The sequence below is a fragment of the Bos mutus genome, chromosome 2 (genome assembly GCF_027580195.1).
Source record: "Bos mutus isolate GX-2022 chromosome 2, NWIPB_WYAK_1.1, whole genome shotgun sequence".
NCBI classification, from domain to species: Eukaryota; Metazoa; Chordata; class Mammalia; order Artiodactyla; family Bovidae; genus Bos; species Bos mutus.
In genome coordinates, this window is record NC_091618.1 from 111,844,406 (window position 1) to 111,864,851 (window position 20,446).

Genomic DNA, 20,446 nt, shown 5'->3' on the forward strand with positions numbered 1-20,446 from the left:
ACCTGGATGCCCATTGACACATGAATGGATAAAGAAGTTGTGGTACATATACACAATGGAATATTACTTAGCTATAAAAAGGAACACATTTGAGTCAGTTCTGATGAGGTGGATGAACCTAGAACCTATCATACAAAGTGCAGTGAGTCAGAAAGAGAAAGATAAACATCGTATTCTAATGCACATATACAAAATCTAGAAAAATGGTACTGAAGAATTTATTTACAGGACAGCAGTGGAGAAACAGACATAGAGAATAGACTATGGACATGGGAGAGGGGAGGAGAGAGTGAGATGTATGGAAAGAGTAACATGGAAACTTACGTTACCATATGTAAAATAGGTAGCCAACAGAATTTGCTGTATGGCTCAGGAAACTCAAAAGCAGCTCTCTATCAACCTAGAGGGGTGGGATGGAGAGGGAGATGGGAGGGGGGTTCAACAGGGAGGGGATATATGTATACCCATGGCTGATTCATGTTGAGGTTTGACAGAAAACAACAAAATTCTGTAAAGCAATTATCCTTCAATTAAAAAAATAAAGGCATTAGCAAAAGAACACAGCAGAAAGATAGTGGATCTTTAAAGATCCCATTGGCTGAGAAGCAGTCAACTTTTAAGGATTGTGGGTTTAGCTTAGAATCCTGTCTTACTGGAGGTGGCAAGAACCGTGAGGTGGGAGGGGAGAGGGAACATTGTGGTGCCTACTGCATAGAAGGTACTCTCAGACCATCCCTGAATCCTTGGTGGAGACTGATTGGATGATAGAAGAGCTTGTCAAGATGACCAAGTACCAGAAAGTGAGAATTGATGCAGAAAGAGGCTACAAAACAGTAATTCAGTCGAGTTGTGTCTCGGGCAAAGATTTGGTTCCAAATCTAAATTGTTAAAAGGTAAACTGAGGCATATTAAAAACTTGACAAGTTTATTTGAGCAGAAATCAGTGCAAACCTAGCAGTGTCGAACCAGCAGGAGCAGGGAAAGACACAGAAAGTAAGGACAGTAAGGAAGCAAAGCGAGGAAATGATTCGATTGGCTTACCGTCTGGGTGCGCCTGTTTGTGATCGGTTGCCCTTGGGTTTGGTTTTGTAACCTTGAGACATTTACGGGCTGGGATTTCAGTTTGCTTCCATAGGCTGCCATAGCCTTAGACCCACCTCAGTCCAGTGGCCACCTGGTTTAATCAACTAAACAGTATATAAACTGGAAACCTGGGGGATATTCAAAAATTACCTTTGAACCCTGAGCCCCCACCCTAAGAAGACACAGTGTTAGAAACAGACGTATTATCATTTCAGTTTAATGTGACCATTTTTCTCCCCCAGTGAGGGAGTGTTTGTTTTGTCTGAGTTCCTTGTGATGTCCTTGGCTTAGGTGTAGGGGGCAAGCTCTGTGGAAAGTGTCTTCTAAAACACCAGACTTGTGCCCGGCAGCGAGCTGCTGATACTGTGAGAGATGGGCGTATCTTTCACCTGTTTCAACAACCCCTCTTCTTGTGCTTTACTTGCATCTTTGTTTGTGTGCCACGGGCTCTGCCTTTGTTCTCTCTCACCACCTAAACTGGCAGAGAATTAGGCGGCTTTTTGACAAGAGAATAATTCCAGTATCTCTTGGCTCTGTCTCTAAATGTTAAATGCATATTCAGCTCAAATCTCCAAATTCTCTGTTTCGTCAACAGATTGCTCGTGGGGGCTCCCCGTGCAGTGGCCCTTCCACTGCAGAAGGCCAACAGAACAGGAGGCTTGTACAGCTGCGACATCACCTCCCGGGGGCCGTGCACGCGAATTGAATTTGATAACGACGGTGTGTTCTGTGCTTGCTCAGTGTTCCTTTGGCCAACCCACTTGGCCTTTCCAAGAGGAAGGAAAGAGGGGGACAAGCATTTATTCTTGGAGAGGAGGCCTCTCTTAATTGCATGGGCCTTGACTGTTTCTTGCTTGCCCTGAAAACATTTACTTTTAAGTCACTTTGGCTGCCCTGTTTTTGCTGTCTCCCCAACCCTGGTTTCCAAACTGGTATGGTGTATTGATATTGCCACCTAGTGATGTGTTGAGGTTCTACAGGAGACTGTTGAAAAATGGTTCAGAAAATTGAATGTGTATCTTGTACTCAGCAGCCAAAAGTTCTCATTTGCTGTTAAAATATTAGGGAGAAAGGCTGTTAAATATAAGATCTCTCTAAAATGAGAGCTGGACGACATGGATAAAATTTCCCTACTGTCTCAGATAGAGGCTTGTTTTGTATAGACTGTGTGGTAGGCAGAGCAATTGGTGTCCTGAGAAGCTGCAGCCAAGCCTAACTTGGCATTCTTGGTCGACGCAGATTTGCAGCTTCATGTTTATGTTCTTCTCTTGTTTGTTTGTTTGTTTTTAATCTTTTTAGCAACAATTTTTTTAACTGATTGGAAAATAATATATGTTAATTGTGAGAAATCTGTAAATAACATTGAACTATAAAGAAAGAAACCCAAACCCACAGATAATGTAGAGATAATCCCTATTTATTTAACATTTTGGCATTTTTCCTTCTGCCTACCTAAAGTTGTTTAATTTTGATCTTTTCGTAATGATTCAAAATTGAAAATCATGCCTGCCTTCTCATTAAGGAAGGCAAAATTTTGGATGTAGGGTTATACAGTAGGCTCAAACTGATGCTGAAGAGCACGCGGTGAGATTTTTGGTTTCCCTCTCTCCTTTTTGGAAGGAGGAGGTAAAAATAAATATATCACTTTACTTTTTTTCATCAATAGAAAGATAGAAAGTGGATCTGAGGCCTTGTTTTCCCATCTCCAGTAAAGAAAAGCAAATTTCATGCTATTAGGTAACACATTTGAGGGTATGTAGAGAAGTAACTCCCTTTTTGTTAGTTTGGAGGGTCTTTTCTGTACTTGGGACTCTGGGTGTCAGAAGGTGAGGGGCCACCAGGTAGAATTATATATTTTATGTAAAGAATTTGGTGAAACATTCATACCAATAACCACTCACCTGTTTTCTTAAGATGGAAAGTAATTTTTATGGATTGAGTAACTGCACTTACTAAGTACTTAGACTTAGAATCAAGGCAGTTTAGAAGCTGTTTCTTACATTTTTGCTCATTAATTGGTTCATGGCCTGTTGCAGTAGCTTTGAAGTCCTAGCTGTGTGTGTGACCTATGCTGCTTTCTCCGCAGCTGACCCTTCATCGGAAAGCAAGGAAGATCAGTGGATGGGAGTCACTGTCCAAAGCCAGGGTCCAGGCGGCAAAGTTGTGGTAAGTATAGAGAGATGTGTCCATTCCGCGCTGAGTGCCTGTTGTGTGCTAGTGCTGGGCTTATAGCAGTGAACAGAGCAGACAGCTTCCGCCTGCCTAGAGTGTACATTCTAGAAAACTGACTGCTATACAGCAGGAATTGATGTCAAGAGGAAATCAAACCATTACTTTTTCTGTGATTCCTGATTTACTTTGAAACGGCTCTACAAGCTGCTTTTCCTTATAACGTTTAGATCCAAAAACCTTACTTAAAAGCCTTTACTGAATGTCCCTACAACTTTAGGTGGTCTTGAAAAAGCAAAGCAAAACCGTACATGGTTTTTGTCCTAGGAACTATGCAGCTATTATAGATGAGTTACAAAAATATGGGACTGGTCATGCAAAGTAAGGATCAGATCATCCGTACAAAGTAAGGATCAGATCATCCGTACATGGTTTTTGCCCTAGGAACTATGCAGCTATTATAGATGAGTTACAAAAATATGGGAATGGCCATGCAAAGTAAGGATCAGATCATTTTAAACTCTTTATTTTCTGGGCTACTTCAGATAGAAGTGGTAGCCGAGAAAAAAGGGTTGTTCGATGGAATGTGTTAGGTGGCCTTGGAGGTGCCAGACTGGATCACGATGAAATTTCCGTCTCTTTCAAAATCTGGTTGCTGTAACAAATTTGTGTAGAATTTTGAGAAAAATGAGAATTTTACCAAGTATTGAATTTTTACATCTGAGAAGATGCATTATAGGATATTGACTTGGACATTGTAAAGTATTTTCAGCCTGTGTTATATGGAGGGTGGCCATGAATATCCATATGTGAAAATTAGAGTTTATTTAGTCTCTCCCGGCAGTATGATTTTTCTCTGCCTTTTTAAAAGGCTTCTCTCTGCCTTTGAAAATAAACTTAATCTCAGAGTTTAAAGAATAAGTTAAGATAGGATTGATTATGAGGAAATAGTATGGATAAAAGGAAAATGCCTTTGTTTTAGCCCAATTCCTGTGAAAATATGTCCATGATTTCTCTCCCCTGAAACATGTTCCTTCTTTTCATGAATACACACAAGGTTTATGTAGCCACTAAAAGCCAATTAAATTGAGAAGATGAAATAAGGTGTTTCCCATTGTTTATGTGACAGGTAAATTTACACATAAATTGCCTGTGAATTGCAGACTGTTGTCGTTTAAACACTGAGTCGTATGTGTGCATGTGTGCTAAGTTGCTTCAGTTGTGTGCGACCCTGTGGACTGTAGCCCGCCAGGCTCCTCTGTCCATGGGATTCTCCAGGCAAGAATACTAGACTGGGTTGCCATGCCCTCCAGGGGATCCTCCTGACCCAGGGATCAAACCTGCGTCTCTCATGTTTCCTGCATTAGCAGGCAGGTTCTTTACCACTAGCGCCACCTGGGAAGTCCCACGAAGTCATATCCAACTCTTTTGCGTCCGCGTGGACTGTAGCCTGCTAGGCTCCTCTGTCCATGGCATTTCCCAGGCAAGAGTACTGGAGTGGGTTACCATTTCCTTCTCCAGGGGATTACAGATTGGCCTTCAGTATTTAGATTGCAGCATTATTCTCTGGGTGACGGTAAGACAGAAGTCCTGTGCTAGATAATGGTCTCCTTCTTGCAACTTTGGGGAATATTTGCTGGTTTTCTGACCTGGTCTCAGGATGAGGCACATTTAACATCCCATTTAGAATTAACCTCGTAATTGTTGACAATTTCATTGGTTTGTAATGAAAAATGTCAGGTTTGCCAACACATGTGAGCTACTTTATTCATCTGCTTGCAGACGTGTGCTCATCGATATGAAAAAAGACAACATGTTAATACGAAGCAGGAATCCCGAGACATCTTTGGAAGGTGCTACGTCCTAAGTCAGAATCTCAGGATTGAAGATGATATGGATGGAGGAGACTGGAGCTTTTGTGATGGCCGGTTGAGAGGTCATGAAAAATTTGGCTCTTGCCAGCAAGGTGTAGCAGCTACTTTTACTAAAGACTTCCATTACATTGCGTTTGGAGCCCCAGGCACTTATAACTGGAAAGGTATGCCGGATATTTGTAGAAATGGAGATGAGAATGACTGCGTAATTTCTGCCTATGCACCATGATTTAGTACATTTTAAATTAAAACAGAATGTATCATAAGGCATTTTTTATATTATAGAAGTAGAGTAGGATTACTAACATATCTTAATTCTGATTTTTAAAAACAATCGTCACATGTATGTTCTAAGATTTTTTTTCCTTCTGCCAGCAATTTACATTCATATAACTAATTAACTTCCTTTGGTAAAAATATAGTTAGCATTAGGTTTTGCTGTTTTGTATTTGCTTATCTCATGAAATTGAAAGTTTTAATTTTCACATAGGGATCTGAAAACAGAAGAATTGAGTGGTGTTGTATACAAATAATATTGTATTGATACAGACATTTCTTTAGTCATGTATTACTTGGGCTATGTTTTGCTAATAAAGCAGGGTAGTTAGAAAGACAGATGAGAAATTAGGAAAATTTGAGATGATCGCAGATAACTTGTGGAAAGGTTGTTGAATGGTATTGTTTAAATAATCTCGAGATGTAGGTGAAGGGCGCGACATCACATTTTTTTTGCCTGGAGGAACATGGTCAGTGCCCCCATAATAAAAGTTCAACTTCTGAAGAAATTAAGCAGGTTTAGAAAACCGCTCTATTATAAAGGACAATTTACCTAATTCTAATTCATAGCGAAGAGAAATACATCTGATTCAGAAATAAGATTTTTGGGGGAGAAATTTATTATAATAAATCCTGTGTTCTAACATTTTCTATAGTCAGAAAAATCTTGGGAAAAATTTTCATTGCTCATTCAAAAATTTCGGAGTTTTGATTTCTATTAGGAATGGTCCTTGTACACCTTCCTGGGTATGTTCATTCATAGCAACCTTTGGGAATAATTTCCTTAGGCTACCCACCCTCAGCTGAATCTTCCACATAGCAGCATTTGTTGGGTTATCTTGACCTAATAACACACTGAATTTAGAAATAGTTTTATTTTGGCAAGAGATGCCATACATAGTAAAACAAAATAAAAACACCCACCAATTATGTATGTTTTAATTTATGGGAAATATCTCTTGCCTGCTTTGTAAATGCTGACTTAAAAATGTTACCACTTAAAATCATATCGTGGACTTACTACGTGAGATCTTCTCTTTTAAATGATTAGGTCTGAAAATTTTTTGAAAATTTAAAATCTCTGGTTAAAAATGATTGGAAGAAAATATCAAAATACTAATCTCGCTTTCACACCATAGTAAAGAAGGTAAATTGATTTAGGATTACAGAAAATGTAAAATATATCAGGTTCATATAATTAAAGAGTTTTCTGTAGGTTTAGTTAATTAAACATTCCAGTTTCCATCTATAATTCCATTTTCATGGCATTATAAAGATAATTCATGAAAACACGTGGGCATTTTTTTATTACTAGAACAATTTTGTTTGATGTAAAAATCTACACAAACAGGATTTTTTAACTTTAATAACCTCAAAAGTCATCTTCTGCCTTTTGTTCCTCCAAACTTTTCTTTCTGAACTTAATGATAACATCAGGAATGTTTATTAGAACCATCTATTTTATTTTGTTTCATCTTCATTTTTTTTTTCTTTTTTACCATTTCATTCTTTTAGGGATTGTTCGTGTAGAGCAAAAGAATAACACTTTTTTTGACATGAACATCTTTGAAGATGGGCCTTATGAAGTTGGTGGAGAGACTGACCATGATGAAAGTCTAGTTCCTGTTCCTGCTAACAGTTATTTAGGTAGGAACGAGAGTAGATGACATGCCTACCTCCTCAGATGCCTCTGTGTGACACCGCTGTCACAGGACCCTGGACTGTGAGGCTGAGAAAAGACCAGATTGGGGCTGGGGGCCTGTGGCTGCATTTAGTGGAATTTAAAGCTTGGTGATCCCTGAGGTATTCTGACTGATTCTTGGGGTATATGACCTGAGCTGCCTCAAAGCAGGAGGAAACCTACCGTCTCCTAAAATCTTCTGTCCTGCGTGGAGGTCTGTTTCCCGAGCTAATGTCCTCTTCTGTAACCCGCACCAGGTGGTCCATGCAGCCATGACACCATGCGTGGTTGTAAGCAAGAGGCCGAGTTGTCTTCCCTCTCCGTTCAGAGTCTCTTTTTGGAGAGCTACTCTTGAAGAGCTACATTTATGAAGTTACTCGTAAGTGGCAGGTCAAGACCTCCAGGTCCATCCTTTGTGACTGCCCTTCTCCAGGGGTTGGCCTCGCTTCTGGATTGCCACAAGGCCCCTGGCAGGTGGCATGGGGGCTTTCCAGCTGAGCCAGAGCCGCACTGCTAAAGCAGCTCCGAGGACACCCAGATTGTGGTCTAAGTGCCAATTCCTTAACTCCTAACGCTTGTTTGCGTTACTAATGGGTGTCCTAAATTATTCATGTGCATTATGGTAATTACACAAAGGCTTTTAAAAGCTTTAATTCTTGGTATGAGTTGACATAAAGAATAATTACTGTGTAATTCTTGGAAAAAAATGTAAAAAATCTACTAAATCTAAATAGTATCCTGTTCTTTTTAAAAAATAGATAAGTACCATATGCTGGAGATCTTACTAGAACAATGGAAGGTTAAAAAGGGGAAAAAAATGGGTGTAGATCTAAAAATAATTCTAAATAAGGTATTAATAAACATATTCTTTAAAAATTGTTCTAATTATATAGATATGTATAAACATACTGTTAATTAAAAAAAACTTTTCAGAAACTCCCCACCCCTAAATTAAGAATTTGATGTGAAGACATAGAATGGAGAAAACTTATACTTACCACTTGTTAAGCACCTACTGTATGCTATAAATCACACACTATTACTACTTTATAGGTCTTATTTGTTCTAACTATATTATAAAATAAATATTATTTTCCTTTTGCTGATGGGGGAAAAAATGCCTGTCACTGAGGGAAATGAATTTCCTAGTCCAAGGTCACACAATTAATACTCCCCCAGCCAAGGGAAGAAATGCTCATAAAAATGATTGGGACAGGGTGGGAAGCAGCTGGGTATGTGAATGCTTTCAGTGGCTTTGCAGGACAGGAGGGGAACACAGGGCTGAGTGGTTTGCAGTCTCAATTATTAAATAGGATTTTCCAGGGCAAAATTCTTTTCAAGGTAAATATTAATACTCTCAGTAAACCAATATTTTAATTGAATAAATTTTAACAGTCTCTTCAAATGAGTTACTTAATTTATGCCATTTCAATTTAATGGCTCTGGTCAAGAAGCCAACACTTTGGTTCATAAGATAGATGCCCGTGGATTTTATCTTAGTGTCTACTGGAACATGTGAAACTATTAAACTTTTTTTTATTAAACACATTTGCCACTTTCAGAATGGATTTCCTCAAAAGCGGGTACTGGGTCGGGTGGGAGAATAGTGTCACATTTCTACTGTTACATTTTGGCTGTCTGTGCATCTGTCATTTCGAAAAAATCAGCAGGTTTTAGGAGGAAAATGATCTGCATGAGGTTTGGAAGCTGGCAAAGAGGGTGGCTTGCCGGATGCAGCAGTGGCCTCAACATTGCGAGCACGGCAGTAGCCGGTGTGCCTCTTACCAAGCATAATTGCTTTTTCTTCAATCTCTTCCGTCCCGTGCATGTGTACAGGCCTGCTGTTTTTGACCAGCGTTTCCTATACAGATCCCGATCAGTTTGTTTATAAAACACAGCCTCCCAGGGAGCAGCCCGACACATCCCCTGATGTGATGATGAATAGCTACCTAGGTTTGTGACCTCTGAGATGACAAATAAATGGTCTTGGTCATGGTCATTTAAGAATTTTTTTTTTGATCCATACAGAGCATAAATCTTTTTATTTTCTATTTCATTTCAAGTGAAGCACACACAAAAAGCATGCTGCAGTTGAGGCTCTGCAGCCAGAATGGCTTCCAGAGCTGGATTCAATTGTGTCTCCTTTATAAACTTGTATCCTGTTTTTCAACACGCTTCACAATTTGAGAACTGCAACAGTAGCGGTGATGCTTTTCATAAATAAAACCCAATTAAAAGGGTGAGCTTATAGTATTCTGCATCTGCCTCGTCTTCACATAGGAAGATTTGCTTTATTTGGACAATTTTGATGCGTGGACATTTGTGTCTGCTTGCCATTTAACCTCAGTTGGTAATCTGACATCCTACCTGATGCTTTATAATGAGGTTTCTAATGTTTTTCTGCCCTCTGAACAAGTGTGTAATTGATACAGATGACAACTTGCTCACCTCTATTGTTTATGCTAGGTTCTCAAATCTCATCAGTCATGGTTTTGTTTGCATGTTTGTGTCTGAGAACTAAGTTGGCCCTAAGGAGTAAAATGCTGGCTGTGGTATATTAATGTTGTTAGCATTCTTTTATTGCCTGATGACCAAAGAGATTGATGAATATACAAGTTACTAATCACTGCATTATAGCAAGACCCATAGGCACTCAGTTATGCTATGTCAGGTTACATCTTGGTGTACAGGATGTAACTTTCCCTGGATAATTTAGTATCTAGCTTGATCTCCTTTTACAGCAGTTTCAGTATTGGAATGGAGTTTGAACTGATTCTTAAGTAGCATGTATGCTTCATGATTGAAGTTACACAAATGCTAACTAGCACAGGTGCTTTTTTAAAATGCCTTAACAGGGAAATACCTACTATTTTGTGCTTGAGTCAAATCTCCTGGTTCTGTAATTCTTATCATAGATATGATAGCTGGTGGGGAGGGTCAGAAGGAGAGTGGTGGGAAACGACAGGTAGTGATGAAGTAACCAGTGTTAGATACCTCCTGAAAAACAAGAGTTGATAAGTACCATGTTTTGTTTTTCTAGGCTTTTCTTTGGACTCGGGGAAAGGTATTGTTTCCAAAGATGAGATCACTTTCGTGTCTGGTGCTCCTAGAGCCAATCATAGTGGAGCGGTGGTTTTGCTTAAAAGAGACCTGAAGTCTGCGCACCTTCTCCCTGAGCACATATTTGATGGGGAAGGGCTGGCTTCTTCATTTGGCTATGACGTGGCAGTGGTGGACCTCAACAAAGACGGGTAAGAGCCGCTGAGGTTATTTTACATTTGCAAAGAGCTCATCGCTGCTCTGGCTGCTATAGGTGTTGAGAGGGAATACCCTTCCAGGTTAGTTGATGGAAAGGATATTTCCGCTGCCAAATTTTTACCATCCCATCAGTCTTCCTCACTTATATTTTGGTAGCAGACATTCGTTACCCTCCCTAGGATGTAGGATTACATTTTCAGTCTTCAGTTTTTACTATGTCCTAGGATCATGGGTCTGTGAGAGTTAAAATTTAACTTAAAAAAAAAAAATGACACCTACGTGGTTCTGTTCTGTGGTGTCTTAAGGGGATTTTGGAGCAGCCAGAATGTCCTGTTGAAAGTAGGGATTGGTGACAAAGTCGATAAAAAGGTCTGTGGTGGGTGGTGCCAATCTGGGTCTTGGGTAGAAGGTCAAAGGTGGAAGGGAGTGGAATCTTCACTGGGAGTCTCTCTGCACTATAGTTGTAACTTGGAAACTGGCTTCAAGTTCTTACTGTTGATGTTCTCCTTTGGGTGTTATTAGAGGCTACCTAGTTTTTAAAAAAAATACTTCAATTGATGAGATATAAATACCAGATTTGAGGTCCTTTTTATCATATCTCTGTGTCCTTAGTACCCGTTCATGTGGGATTCTCCCTAAGCTTGCTGGTATTTTGGCCAGTGGTTCACAGTTCTTCCCCTCATTATGTTTTCAGGTGGCAAGATATAGTTATTGGAGCCCCACAGTATTTTGATAGAAGTGGAGAAGTTGGAGGTGCAGCGTATGTCTACATTAACCAGCAAGGCAGATGGAATAACGTCAAGCCGATTCGTCTTAATGGAACCAAAGATTCTATGTTTGGCATTGCAGTCAAAAATATTGGTGATATTAATCAAGATGGCTACCCAGGTAGAGAAATAGATTGTGAAATGGTCATGATTTATAGATTATGTGATTGTCTAAAATAGTGAGTGCTCATGACATATTTTAAAACATTGTATTGGAATGCTTTTAAAATGTGACGTTTGTTAAAACATGGTGTTGTTAACAGATATTGCGGTTGGAGCACCCTATGATGGTAAGGGGAAGGTTTTTATCTACCATGGATCTGCGAATGGAATAAATACCAAACCAACACAGGTAACCAGATAACTTGGATTTCTATAGTTAAGGTCTCAGTAGTTTTCTTTCCAATGGATTGTTTAGATTTACGTGAATTTTCACACTAATCATGTGTTACTTACAAATCTAAAATTGTATGAACTTTGGTTTTATAAAAATATGTATTAGAAAATAGCTTGTAAATAGATTTAAATGCAATGAGCTGCTTGTTTTAAACTGTAAAATTTCTTTGGTAAATTAAAAATCCAACTAAGCCAAAGGAAAAGACTGTTCTACCCTGGCAGCATAAGGAGATGGAATGTGATATATTTCCTTTAGTAGCATATTAAGAAGGGATGAAACTGGACAAACATAAGAGATGATTGTAATTGCATAGAGAATCAGATACCAAAATCTAAAAATTGCTTTAGAGGAAAATAAGACATTTGGAGGGCAGGAAGAGAAGTTTGGTTTGAAATACACTGATTGACTTAATATGGTACATAAGGTTATCAAAAATTCTCTTTGTCTTTTGAGATACAACATAAATCAGGTAACTTCTGTGAAAATAAAATGCATGAAATGTTTGATCATGTGTATGCTTATTTATAATTCAGTTGTGATTTAATATAATTTGTAAGTAAACTCTTTAACTTCAGTTCAAAAGAGACTTATCTTCAAAGCATAAATAAAAGGCTTATTTTAGTAGCCAGGTGTCCGATCTGATGCCCTATTCATTTCAGGTTCTTGAGGGTAAATCACCCTTTTTTGGATATTCAATTGCTGGAAACATGGACCTTGATAGAAATTCCTACCCTGATGTTGCTGTTGGTTCCCTCTCAGATTCGGTGACTATTTTCAGGTGTGTAATCTCTTGCTTTAAGCTTGTTTGATAAATCTGCTTATACTAGAGTTGTTGTTTTTTTTTGACATTTTGAATTGAAATTTGTAACAACTGTATTTCAAAGGCAAAGTCTTGTATGAGTTTTGAATATTTTTTTCTCTTGAGAGTAGTACAACAATGTAATAAAAACCTATTTTGTAAAGTCTTTGTATAATTTTGAACTAATTTTTTTAAAAGGTCAGAACTGGTGGAAATTTTTTACCTTTACATTTATAAAAACTGAAACAAAGAATTTGATCGTATAAAGAATTTAAAGAAGGAAATGAATGTACTGTATTTTACCATCTATTAAGAAACTCCAAAATTTTAGTTTATATCCTTCTAGGTTTTTTCCTGTGAATATACACCTATGTTTAACAAAATTGAGATTGTAATGTACATATAGTTTTGTAACCTGCTTTTGCTGGTTTGTAATGAATAGTGGCCTTTTTCTGTGAGTGAGTATAACGCATAGTGGGTTATTTCCCTGTCATTGAGTACTTTTCTGAAATGAAGTTAACGGTTGCCTGAGACATCATATGGGTCATGTGTTTATTTAACAAATTTTGTGTTGTTTATTTTGGGTCATAGTTTATTTAACAACTGCCATACTGTCATACTGGAGAAGGCGATGGCACCCCACTCCAGTACTCTTGCCTGGAAAATCCCATGGACGGAGGAGCCTGGTAGGCTGCAGTCCATGGAGTCGCGAAGAGTTGGACATGACTGAGCGACTTCACTTTCACTTTTCACTTTCATGCATTGGAGAAGGAAATGGCAACCCACTCCAGTGTTCTTGCCTGGAGAATCCCGGGGACGGGGGAGCCTAGTGGGCTGCCGTCTATGGGGTCACACAGAGTCGGACACGACTGAAGCGACTTAGCAGCAGCAGCAGCAGCAGCAGCAGCAGCATACCGTCATTGGACAGTTAGATTGCTTTCCAGGTTTGGTGGTTTACTTCCTTGATACACAAAGCTGGTAAGCATCCTTACTTTTCTTCACGTCCTAGATTATTTCCTTAAGATAACTTCCTGAAAGTGAGTTGCAAAGTTGAAGCGCATGTGTGTTTTAAGACTTGTGATTCCTTCAACCAAAATGATCTCCAGAAAGGCTGCAGCGGTTTGCCCATCAGCTGTGTCTCAGTGGCCTTATCCCAACAATTCCATCACTGCTGGAAATTGCTAGGAAAAATTGTGCAAAACATTTTTTTTTTAATTTAAAAAGTAGCACATTCTTTTTTTTGTTTTTTTATAAAATGTTAATACAGAATTGCAGTTAAGTGCAAGTTTTCCAATATTCTTTCCTTCCATCAAACAACTTTTAATAGTTTTGAGTCTCTCTGCACTTCTAGGGTATCATCAAACAGCCATACTGTAACTGCTCTCCTCTATTCTGGTTTGTAAAAATCAACCTCTTCCATTTTCTCTCCTTGTTAATACAGATATATCAATCTTATTCTTTTTAAAAGCTCAATGTTATTCCATAATACGCATTTAATGAGTCTTTGGTTGATGGAATTTTTAGATAGTCTGTGACTTTTAGCTATTATAAACAGTGTGTTAGATGGTGTATTGTATATATATCTCCATGTAATGGATTTTTTTTAAAGAAAAATTCCTAGAAATAGAATTGCTGGGATCAAGGTTAGCACATTTTTGTATTCATCATGTGTGTATATGCATACTCAGTCAGTCTCCGACTCCAACCACATGGACTGCAGCCTGCCAGGCTCCTCTGTCCATGGGATTTCCAAGGCAAGAATACTGGAGTGAGTAGCCATTTCCTCCTCCAGGGGATTTTCCTGACCCAGGGATTGAACTCTCACCTCCTGCATTGGCAGCTAGATGGATTCTTTACCACTGAGCCACCTGGGAAACCCTTACATATACCCACAGAAAAGTTGTAGCAATTTATGTTCACAGCAGCAACCTACCAGAGGGCCCATTTTCTCACACCTTTACTGACACCCAACAGGATGAATCTAATTTTTGCCACTGTGGTGTGATCTCATCTTTTGATTGAATTTGCAGTTCTTTGATCATTGGTGAAAATGAACCATTTGGGTTCATTGGTTTTGTTTGTTTGTTTTTTAAAAAAACTATTTGGCTTTACAGTCATTTTTATCTGAAGAATCTTTTCAAAGAAATGGGCAGCGATGTTCAGTGAAACCCTAAACGAAAAATAATCTGTATGTCATGTGTACACTTGGTACTGTCGTTGCTCTGTATTCTTCTGGAAGGATGCCAAGCGTAGATGTAGCCTCTGTATCTAAAAGAGTATACTAACCAAAACCCCTGCGGATAATAAAATGACACCAGGATACTTTTGAAGATAATACTACTTTAAAAAAGACAGAATATACTGTGCATTTATATAATGTGGTATAAAATACTATAGAAAAATAGTCTTCTAGTTAAATGGCAAGATCTATGAAAGTCATTTTATGAGAAAGCTAAGAACCAGAAGAGACATTACAGATGGCAAAAGTGGGACATGTGAAAGTAAGTGGAGAAAAATGTATCTGGAATATTAGGCCAAAGGAAGAAGATAAAAAAATAGTTTGAATGTATGTCTGTTACTGCCTTTATATGCCTGTTTCTCTCTGTTCATGTGTTAGGTATTAACCTTAAAATAGTCAACATTTTTAAAAGGTAGAAGAGTATAGTATAACATTTGATTACTTCAGCAGTTTCCATCAAAAAGCAATTTGAACTTCTAGTTTGAGATACATACCTCTGGTGTCAAGAAGACTTGAATTCCTGTAACAAAAGTTGGTTACCAAGACTTTCCCAGAAGATAACGTCTTTAGCCAGTTAAATATTTGTATCTGTATGTAATTGATATTTTAATACCTTTACTTTCCTGTCCCCATAAGTAGGTTGACTGTGAATCCTCTATACATGTTCCTTCTTTCCTCATAGATAGTATGAAAATGAATTTCAAAAGCCTTTGCTAATAAGATAACTTTCCTATTTTACAAATAAAAACAGAAGCCCAGGACTTGCCTGTGCTTTTGAGCCTGGATCCTGTGAGAGCAGGGCATGGTACCTAAATCTTCCCAATGTCAGTCTCCACTAAATCATGCTAGTACTATGATACTTAATAAGTAAATGCCAATTAAACACAAGACAGCTGAGCAGTAAGATTTGCTTTATGTGTTAAAAGGCATTTTTACGATTCCATATATAATGTGCTCTGAAAATTGTGTATATTGTATGTTTAAAAACAGGATTTAGGCAGAAGTGTGTGTTAAAATATTTATTTTGAAATGTATGCCGTACCAAAGCCTTAGTACTATTATATGTAAAACACTCTAGCATCTGTAGCAACTGGTATTAAAACATTTATGAACTTTTTGCCTTCTAAATATGCTCTCAAAACTTTAGAAACATACCTACAGGCATACCTCATTTCATTGCACATTGTTTTACTGTACTTCATAGATACTGTGGCAGTTTTTTGTTTTTTAAAAAATTGAAGGCTGTGGCAAGGTGTCATTTTCCCAACATGTGTTTACTTCATGTCTCTCTGTCACATTTTGGTAATTCTTGTAACATTTTTCATTTATTATTATTATAACTTTTTCATTTATTATTACTTTAATTATGGTGATCTTGGATATTACTGCTATGAATTCCTGAAGGCCCAGATGCTGATTAGCACTTTTTTTTTAGCAATAACATATTTTTTAATTAAGGCAGGTACATTGTTTAGACATAATTCCCTTGCAACTTAATAGACTACAGTATACTGAAAACATAACTTATAGAAAACCAAAAAATTCAAGTGACTCCTTTATTGCAGTCTTAGCTTTATTGCTGTGGTCTGCAACCAAACCTGCAGTATCTCCAGTGTAAAATAACAATAGAAAGAGAAACAATTAAGATAAAGGGAAATGAAAAAAATGTGAGCATCATTTGCCCTTTTATTGGCTCCTGCCTTCCCCATGAAGGTACTCACGCTCTGTCTGGCCTACAGACAGATTGATTCCAGAAGTTCAGACTAGCCCTTAGGAATTTGGAATACATTTTCCTGTGGAACACTATTCTCCAGGATGGCTGGGTTTACCACAAACCCACCGAAGTCAGTGTGACTGAATCCCTGTGGCAATGGAACCATAGAAGCCACTCTGAGTTCATGTGGGGAGTGCCAGAGGCGGGAGGTGTACCGTCTGCCCAGCCCTTTCACACCCCAACCGCCACACCCTAGCGTTCCTGTGCCAGTGGTGCAGGGATCAAGCCATAGGCCCTTGGTGACCCCTTGGGCTGTGGTGGGTAGGGAAGAATATATAAGGGAGAAAGATGATGATTTTACATGGTGAGAAGGACTAAAGGTGTAGGATTCTGCTGCTTGTGTGTCCGTGAGGTTGGGTTAAGGCAGAGATAGGAAAGGATAAAGGATTCCAGGCTTTGCTTATAGAGATATTGTGGCAGTAGGAAAGTTGTGGTCAGTACTAGCAAGCACGTGAGGTTGGAGATAGCAGAGTCCCAGGGAGGATAGGAAGCTCAGATATTGTAAGATGGGGACCTGTAAGGTCAGGACTTGCCTAGAGTACTAAAATGCACATATGTGTAGAAATCCTGGTAGTGAGCACCCCAGAATGTTAGATGTATGTTGGTATAACCTTTTTGGAGCTTTTTTTGAGGGGGAGGCAAGATTACCCAGAATTAAAAATGCATATATTGTTTGACTCAGAAATTCTGCTTAAGAATTTATCCTACAGATAAACAGATGAATAAACTTAGGACACATACATGTACATAGATGTATATGCAAGGATGTTTGTCAGCTGAAAGCCTTACAGAATTATAAATGTCCACCGATTAAGGGACTGGTTGAATAAATGATGTTCCATTGGTATATGCAACACCACCAGCTGTGAGAAACAACTAGATTTGTGTGTAGAGATATGAGAAGACCTCTGAAATGTGAATGAGAAAAAGCAACATGCAGACCAATAAGCATGAAAAACTCCCACTTAAAAAGAAATGCTTGTTTTATATTTAATTTTAAATAGTATTTTTAACTGAACCAGACTGATATGTCTGGAAGGACATGCAAAGCTCCTTGAGAATTTGGGTGGGGATGAGACATATTCACCTGAAAACTATGGAACTTTTTACATATTGCCCATATTATTCTTTCAGTTTAAAAACTCCATTAATATTAAAATTATTAATATAAAACAATTGATAATTTTGAATGTGTCATGTTTAAACAGTTTTATAAGTATCACGTCATCATGTTTTAAATTATGTCTGTTAACAGCTATTTTCTTTAGCAACGGGGGAGCAGGAATATCATCGGGAAACAGTTTTTCCTGTGGTTTTTAAGATGCAGCATCTGAGGATGCCTGTGTAGTGCGTGAGCTCATCTTACATCCAGATAGCAAAAGGCTGAGCTTGTCTTCTCCTTTGTCTTCAGATCCCGGCCTGTGATTAATATTCAGCAAACCATCACAGTAACACCCAACAGAATTGATCTCCGTCAGAAAACGCTCTGTGGGGCGCCTAGTGGGATATGGTGAGCATTTACGCTGTATCCACTCTTCCCCCACAGTTTCATATCTCTGCTTTATGGTGACCCCGTTGCCCCGAGGAGCCATGGGGAAGATTAAGAGAAATGGGGAAAGGGAAGAGGAATCTTGTCAAGTGGGTATATAACATTTTACTCATCAGTCATCCCTGGGGGGATATGAGGATGAGGAACGTGTTGAGATTTTTTTTTCCAGGGCAGTAAGGCATTTCTTAATGACTGTGTTTTTGATTTTGTACAGCCTCAAGGTTAAGGCCTGTTTTGAATATACTGCTAAACCCACCGGTTACAATCCTTCAATAAGTAAGTACCTAGTACTTTTTGTTTGTTTGCTTATCTGAACATCTTTATTTTGCTTAATTTTCTTTAATTGGAGTATGATTGCTTTACAATGTTGTGTTAGGTTCTGCTGTACAACACAGTGAATCAACTGAAATTAGATCTTTTCTGTCTGCCAGGTTGAAAAGTTCTGAATAAATAACTAGACGAACAAAACTGTAATGGCCAACATGAGTCCATAAATTCTGATTTAAAGAACTAAGTCTGTCTGTCATCTTCTTTTTAATCAGGAGGGTAAAGCACAAGAGGAAAAAAATGCATTTGGTCCCGATTTGAATTTTCCAGAGCAGATGGTTTAGGGCAGAATGAATGCCTTGGATAAGTACTCATTTGCTGCCACAACCGTTTCCTCCATGTCTGTCTTTGAAAAGCAGGGTGGTTTTGTGGTTGTAAGGTGGCGGGTGGTGGTTGTAGAAGAGTGACCGCGGGAGCCCGAGTCCTACTTGAATAAATTGTCAGTTTCTAGTCTCTTCGCTGCTGGGTCCCCTCCCAGAGGCCTCTGTGGTCCAGAACACCCATGCTGTGTCCCTGAGGGTGGGCCCGGGGGGACCTGAAGACTGGGCTTGAACTCAGAGACTTGGGCTCTTCTCCTGGATCCCGTGCTTCAACACAGAGCTAATCCCATAATGTTTGAGTTTTTATTTTCCTATCAGTTAAAAGTAAATGCCTCTGGTGGGAATTAACTACATAGGATTGTGGCAGAGTTCAGATGAGATAAGGTGGTGAAAGGGCTTCCTTGATGGTTGAGACAGTAAAGAATCTGCCTACAATGCAGGAGACCCAGGTTTGATCCCTGGGTTGGGAAGATCCCCTGGAGAAGGGAATCACTACCCACTGCAGTATTCTTACCTGGAGAATTCCATGGACATAGGGGCCTGGCAGGCTACAGTCCATGGAGTCGCAAAGAGTTGGACATGACTGAGTTTCTCTTTTTCAAGGTGGTGAAAGCAGGTTGTCATTCATAAGGTCTTATTCTACTTCGCTTTTTTTTTTTTTTTTTTTTAATAAGAAAGACAGGAGTTTTGCCACAGGGTTTGACAAATTTTTTTTGTTTGTTTGTTTTTTTAAATTTTATTTTATTTTTAAACTTTACATAATTGTATTAGTTTTGCCAAATATCAAAATGAATCCATCACAGGTATACATGTGCTCCCCATCGTGAACCCTCCTCCCTCCTCCCTCCCCATAACATCCCTCTGGGTTGTCCCAGTGCACTAACCCCAAGCATCCAGTATCGTGCATTGAACCTGGACTAATACTCTCACAATAGTGATGATCACTGAGGCCTTCTCTGGTGTGTTTTAGTAGCAGCTGTACCTCTTCAGGAGTAAGCCAGAGTAAAGTTGGGGGGCCTAGGAATCTAAAGACATCTTTTCCCCAAAGAGGAAGTACAGAGCAAAGGTGATTTCCTTCCTGGGTCAGCCGTGGTCCCAGCGGCTAGGTATACCAGTGCAGCAGAGCCACCAAGGAAACCTTTCTGGAAAGACAGGGTGGTTCTCAAGGTTTTCAGTTTTTACTCCTCTTTGAGATGGAATGAGTTTTCTCAAGGCTTCTCCATGTTACCTTGAGTATTTCTTTTCTTTATGAAAAAAAGGTATCCCTCTATAATATCCCAGAACTTCATATATAGTCTGCCTTCACCCAATCCATGCTGTCATAAACCCACTTGGCCTTCATCTTCCCAGATTTTAAACTGTCCTCAGGAGATTTCTTCATCTCCTTCACCTTTTTAGGCCCTTTCTTCTGGGCCACCTCCCACTCTGTGGTCGCTCCATGAGCTCTGCAGACCTTGCAGTATGGTGTGCATGTATTAGGACTTTCCACCCCCAGGGGAGCTGTGGCCTTTCGCTTTGCTCTTGAAGTAGCCGGTATTTTACTGAGTATAGAAAATACTGTTCTTTGTGTGGCTTTCAGCAATAGAACATATTTTATGATTTCTCCCAATCTCTCACCCTCTCAGATTTTGTGTTGTTTTTACCCAACTGTGGTCCCTTCCACTTGCTGGCTTGGATCGTGGGGCCTTTTACCATTGTGTCTGGAAGCAGCCTAGAGAGACCAGGAAAGACAGAGACTAGGCAGGGAGAGGGAAGGGAAACATGTTTTTATTCTATTGGTCATCTTCTCAAACCACACTGTTTGCCAAAGATGTGAAATCTCATCAGAACATTTCTTACCTTCCCTCAGATCAATCATTTATACAAAATAAATTACAAACTTCCTTTTAGCATAAATGCTGCCCTTGATGCCATGTATATTAATTTTCTATAA

General features: G+C 39.0%; 1 protein-coding gene across 2 annotated transcripts in view; it reads left to right on the forward strand.

Moving 5' to 3' along the window:
• Positions 1 to 20,446, forward strand: part of ITGA6 (integrin subunit alpha 6) — an 87,915-nt gene that overhangs the window by 39,618 nt on the left and 27,851 nt on the right. For both annotated transcript variants that reach the window (XM_014478465.2, XM_070358458.1), the window contains exons 2-11: positions 1,679 to 1,803; positions 3,170 to 3,249; positions 5,035 to 5,290; positions 6,918 to 7,049; positions 10,124 to 10,334; positions 11,036 to 11,229; positions 11,372 to 11,460; positions 12,165 to 12,283; positions 17,729 to 17,827; positions 18,081 to 18,142. In XM_014478465.2, the coding sequence (XP_014333951.2) occupies positions 1,679 to 1,803; positions 3,170 to 3,249; positions 5,035 to 5,290; positions 6,918 to 7,049; positions 10,124 to 10,334; positions 11,036 to 11,229; positions 11,372 to 11,460; positions 12,165 to 12,283; positions 17,729 to 17,827; positions 18,081 to 18,142 (1,367 nt within the window). The remainder of the gene's footprint in view (positions 1 to 1,678; positions 1,804 to 3,169; positions 3,250 to 5,034; positions 5,291 to 6,917; positions 7,050 to 10,123; positions 10,335 to 11,035; positions 11,230 to 11,371; positions 11,461 to 12,164; positions 12,284 to 17,728; positions 17,828 to 18,080; positions 18,143 to 20,446) is intronic.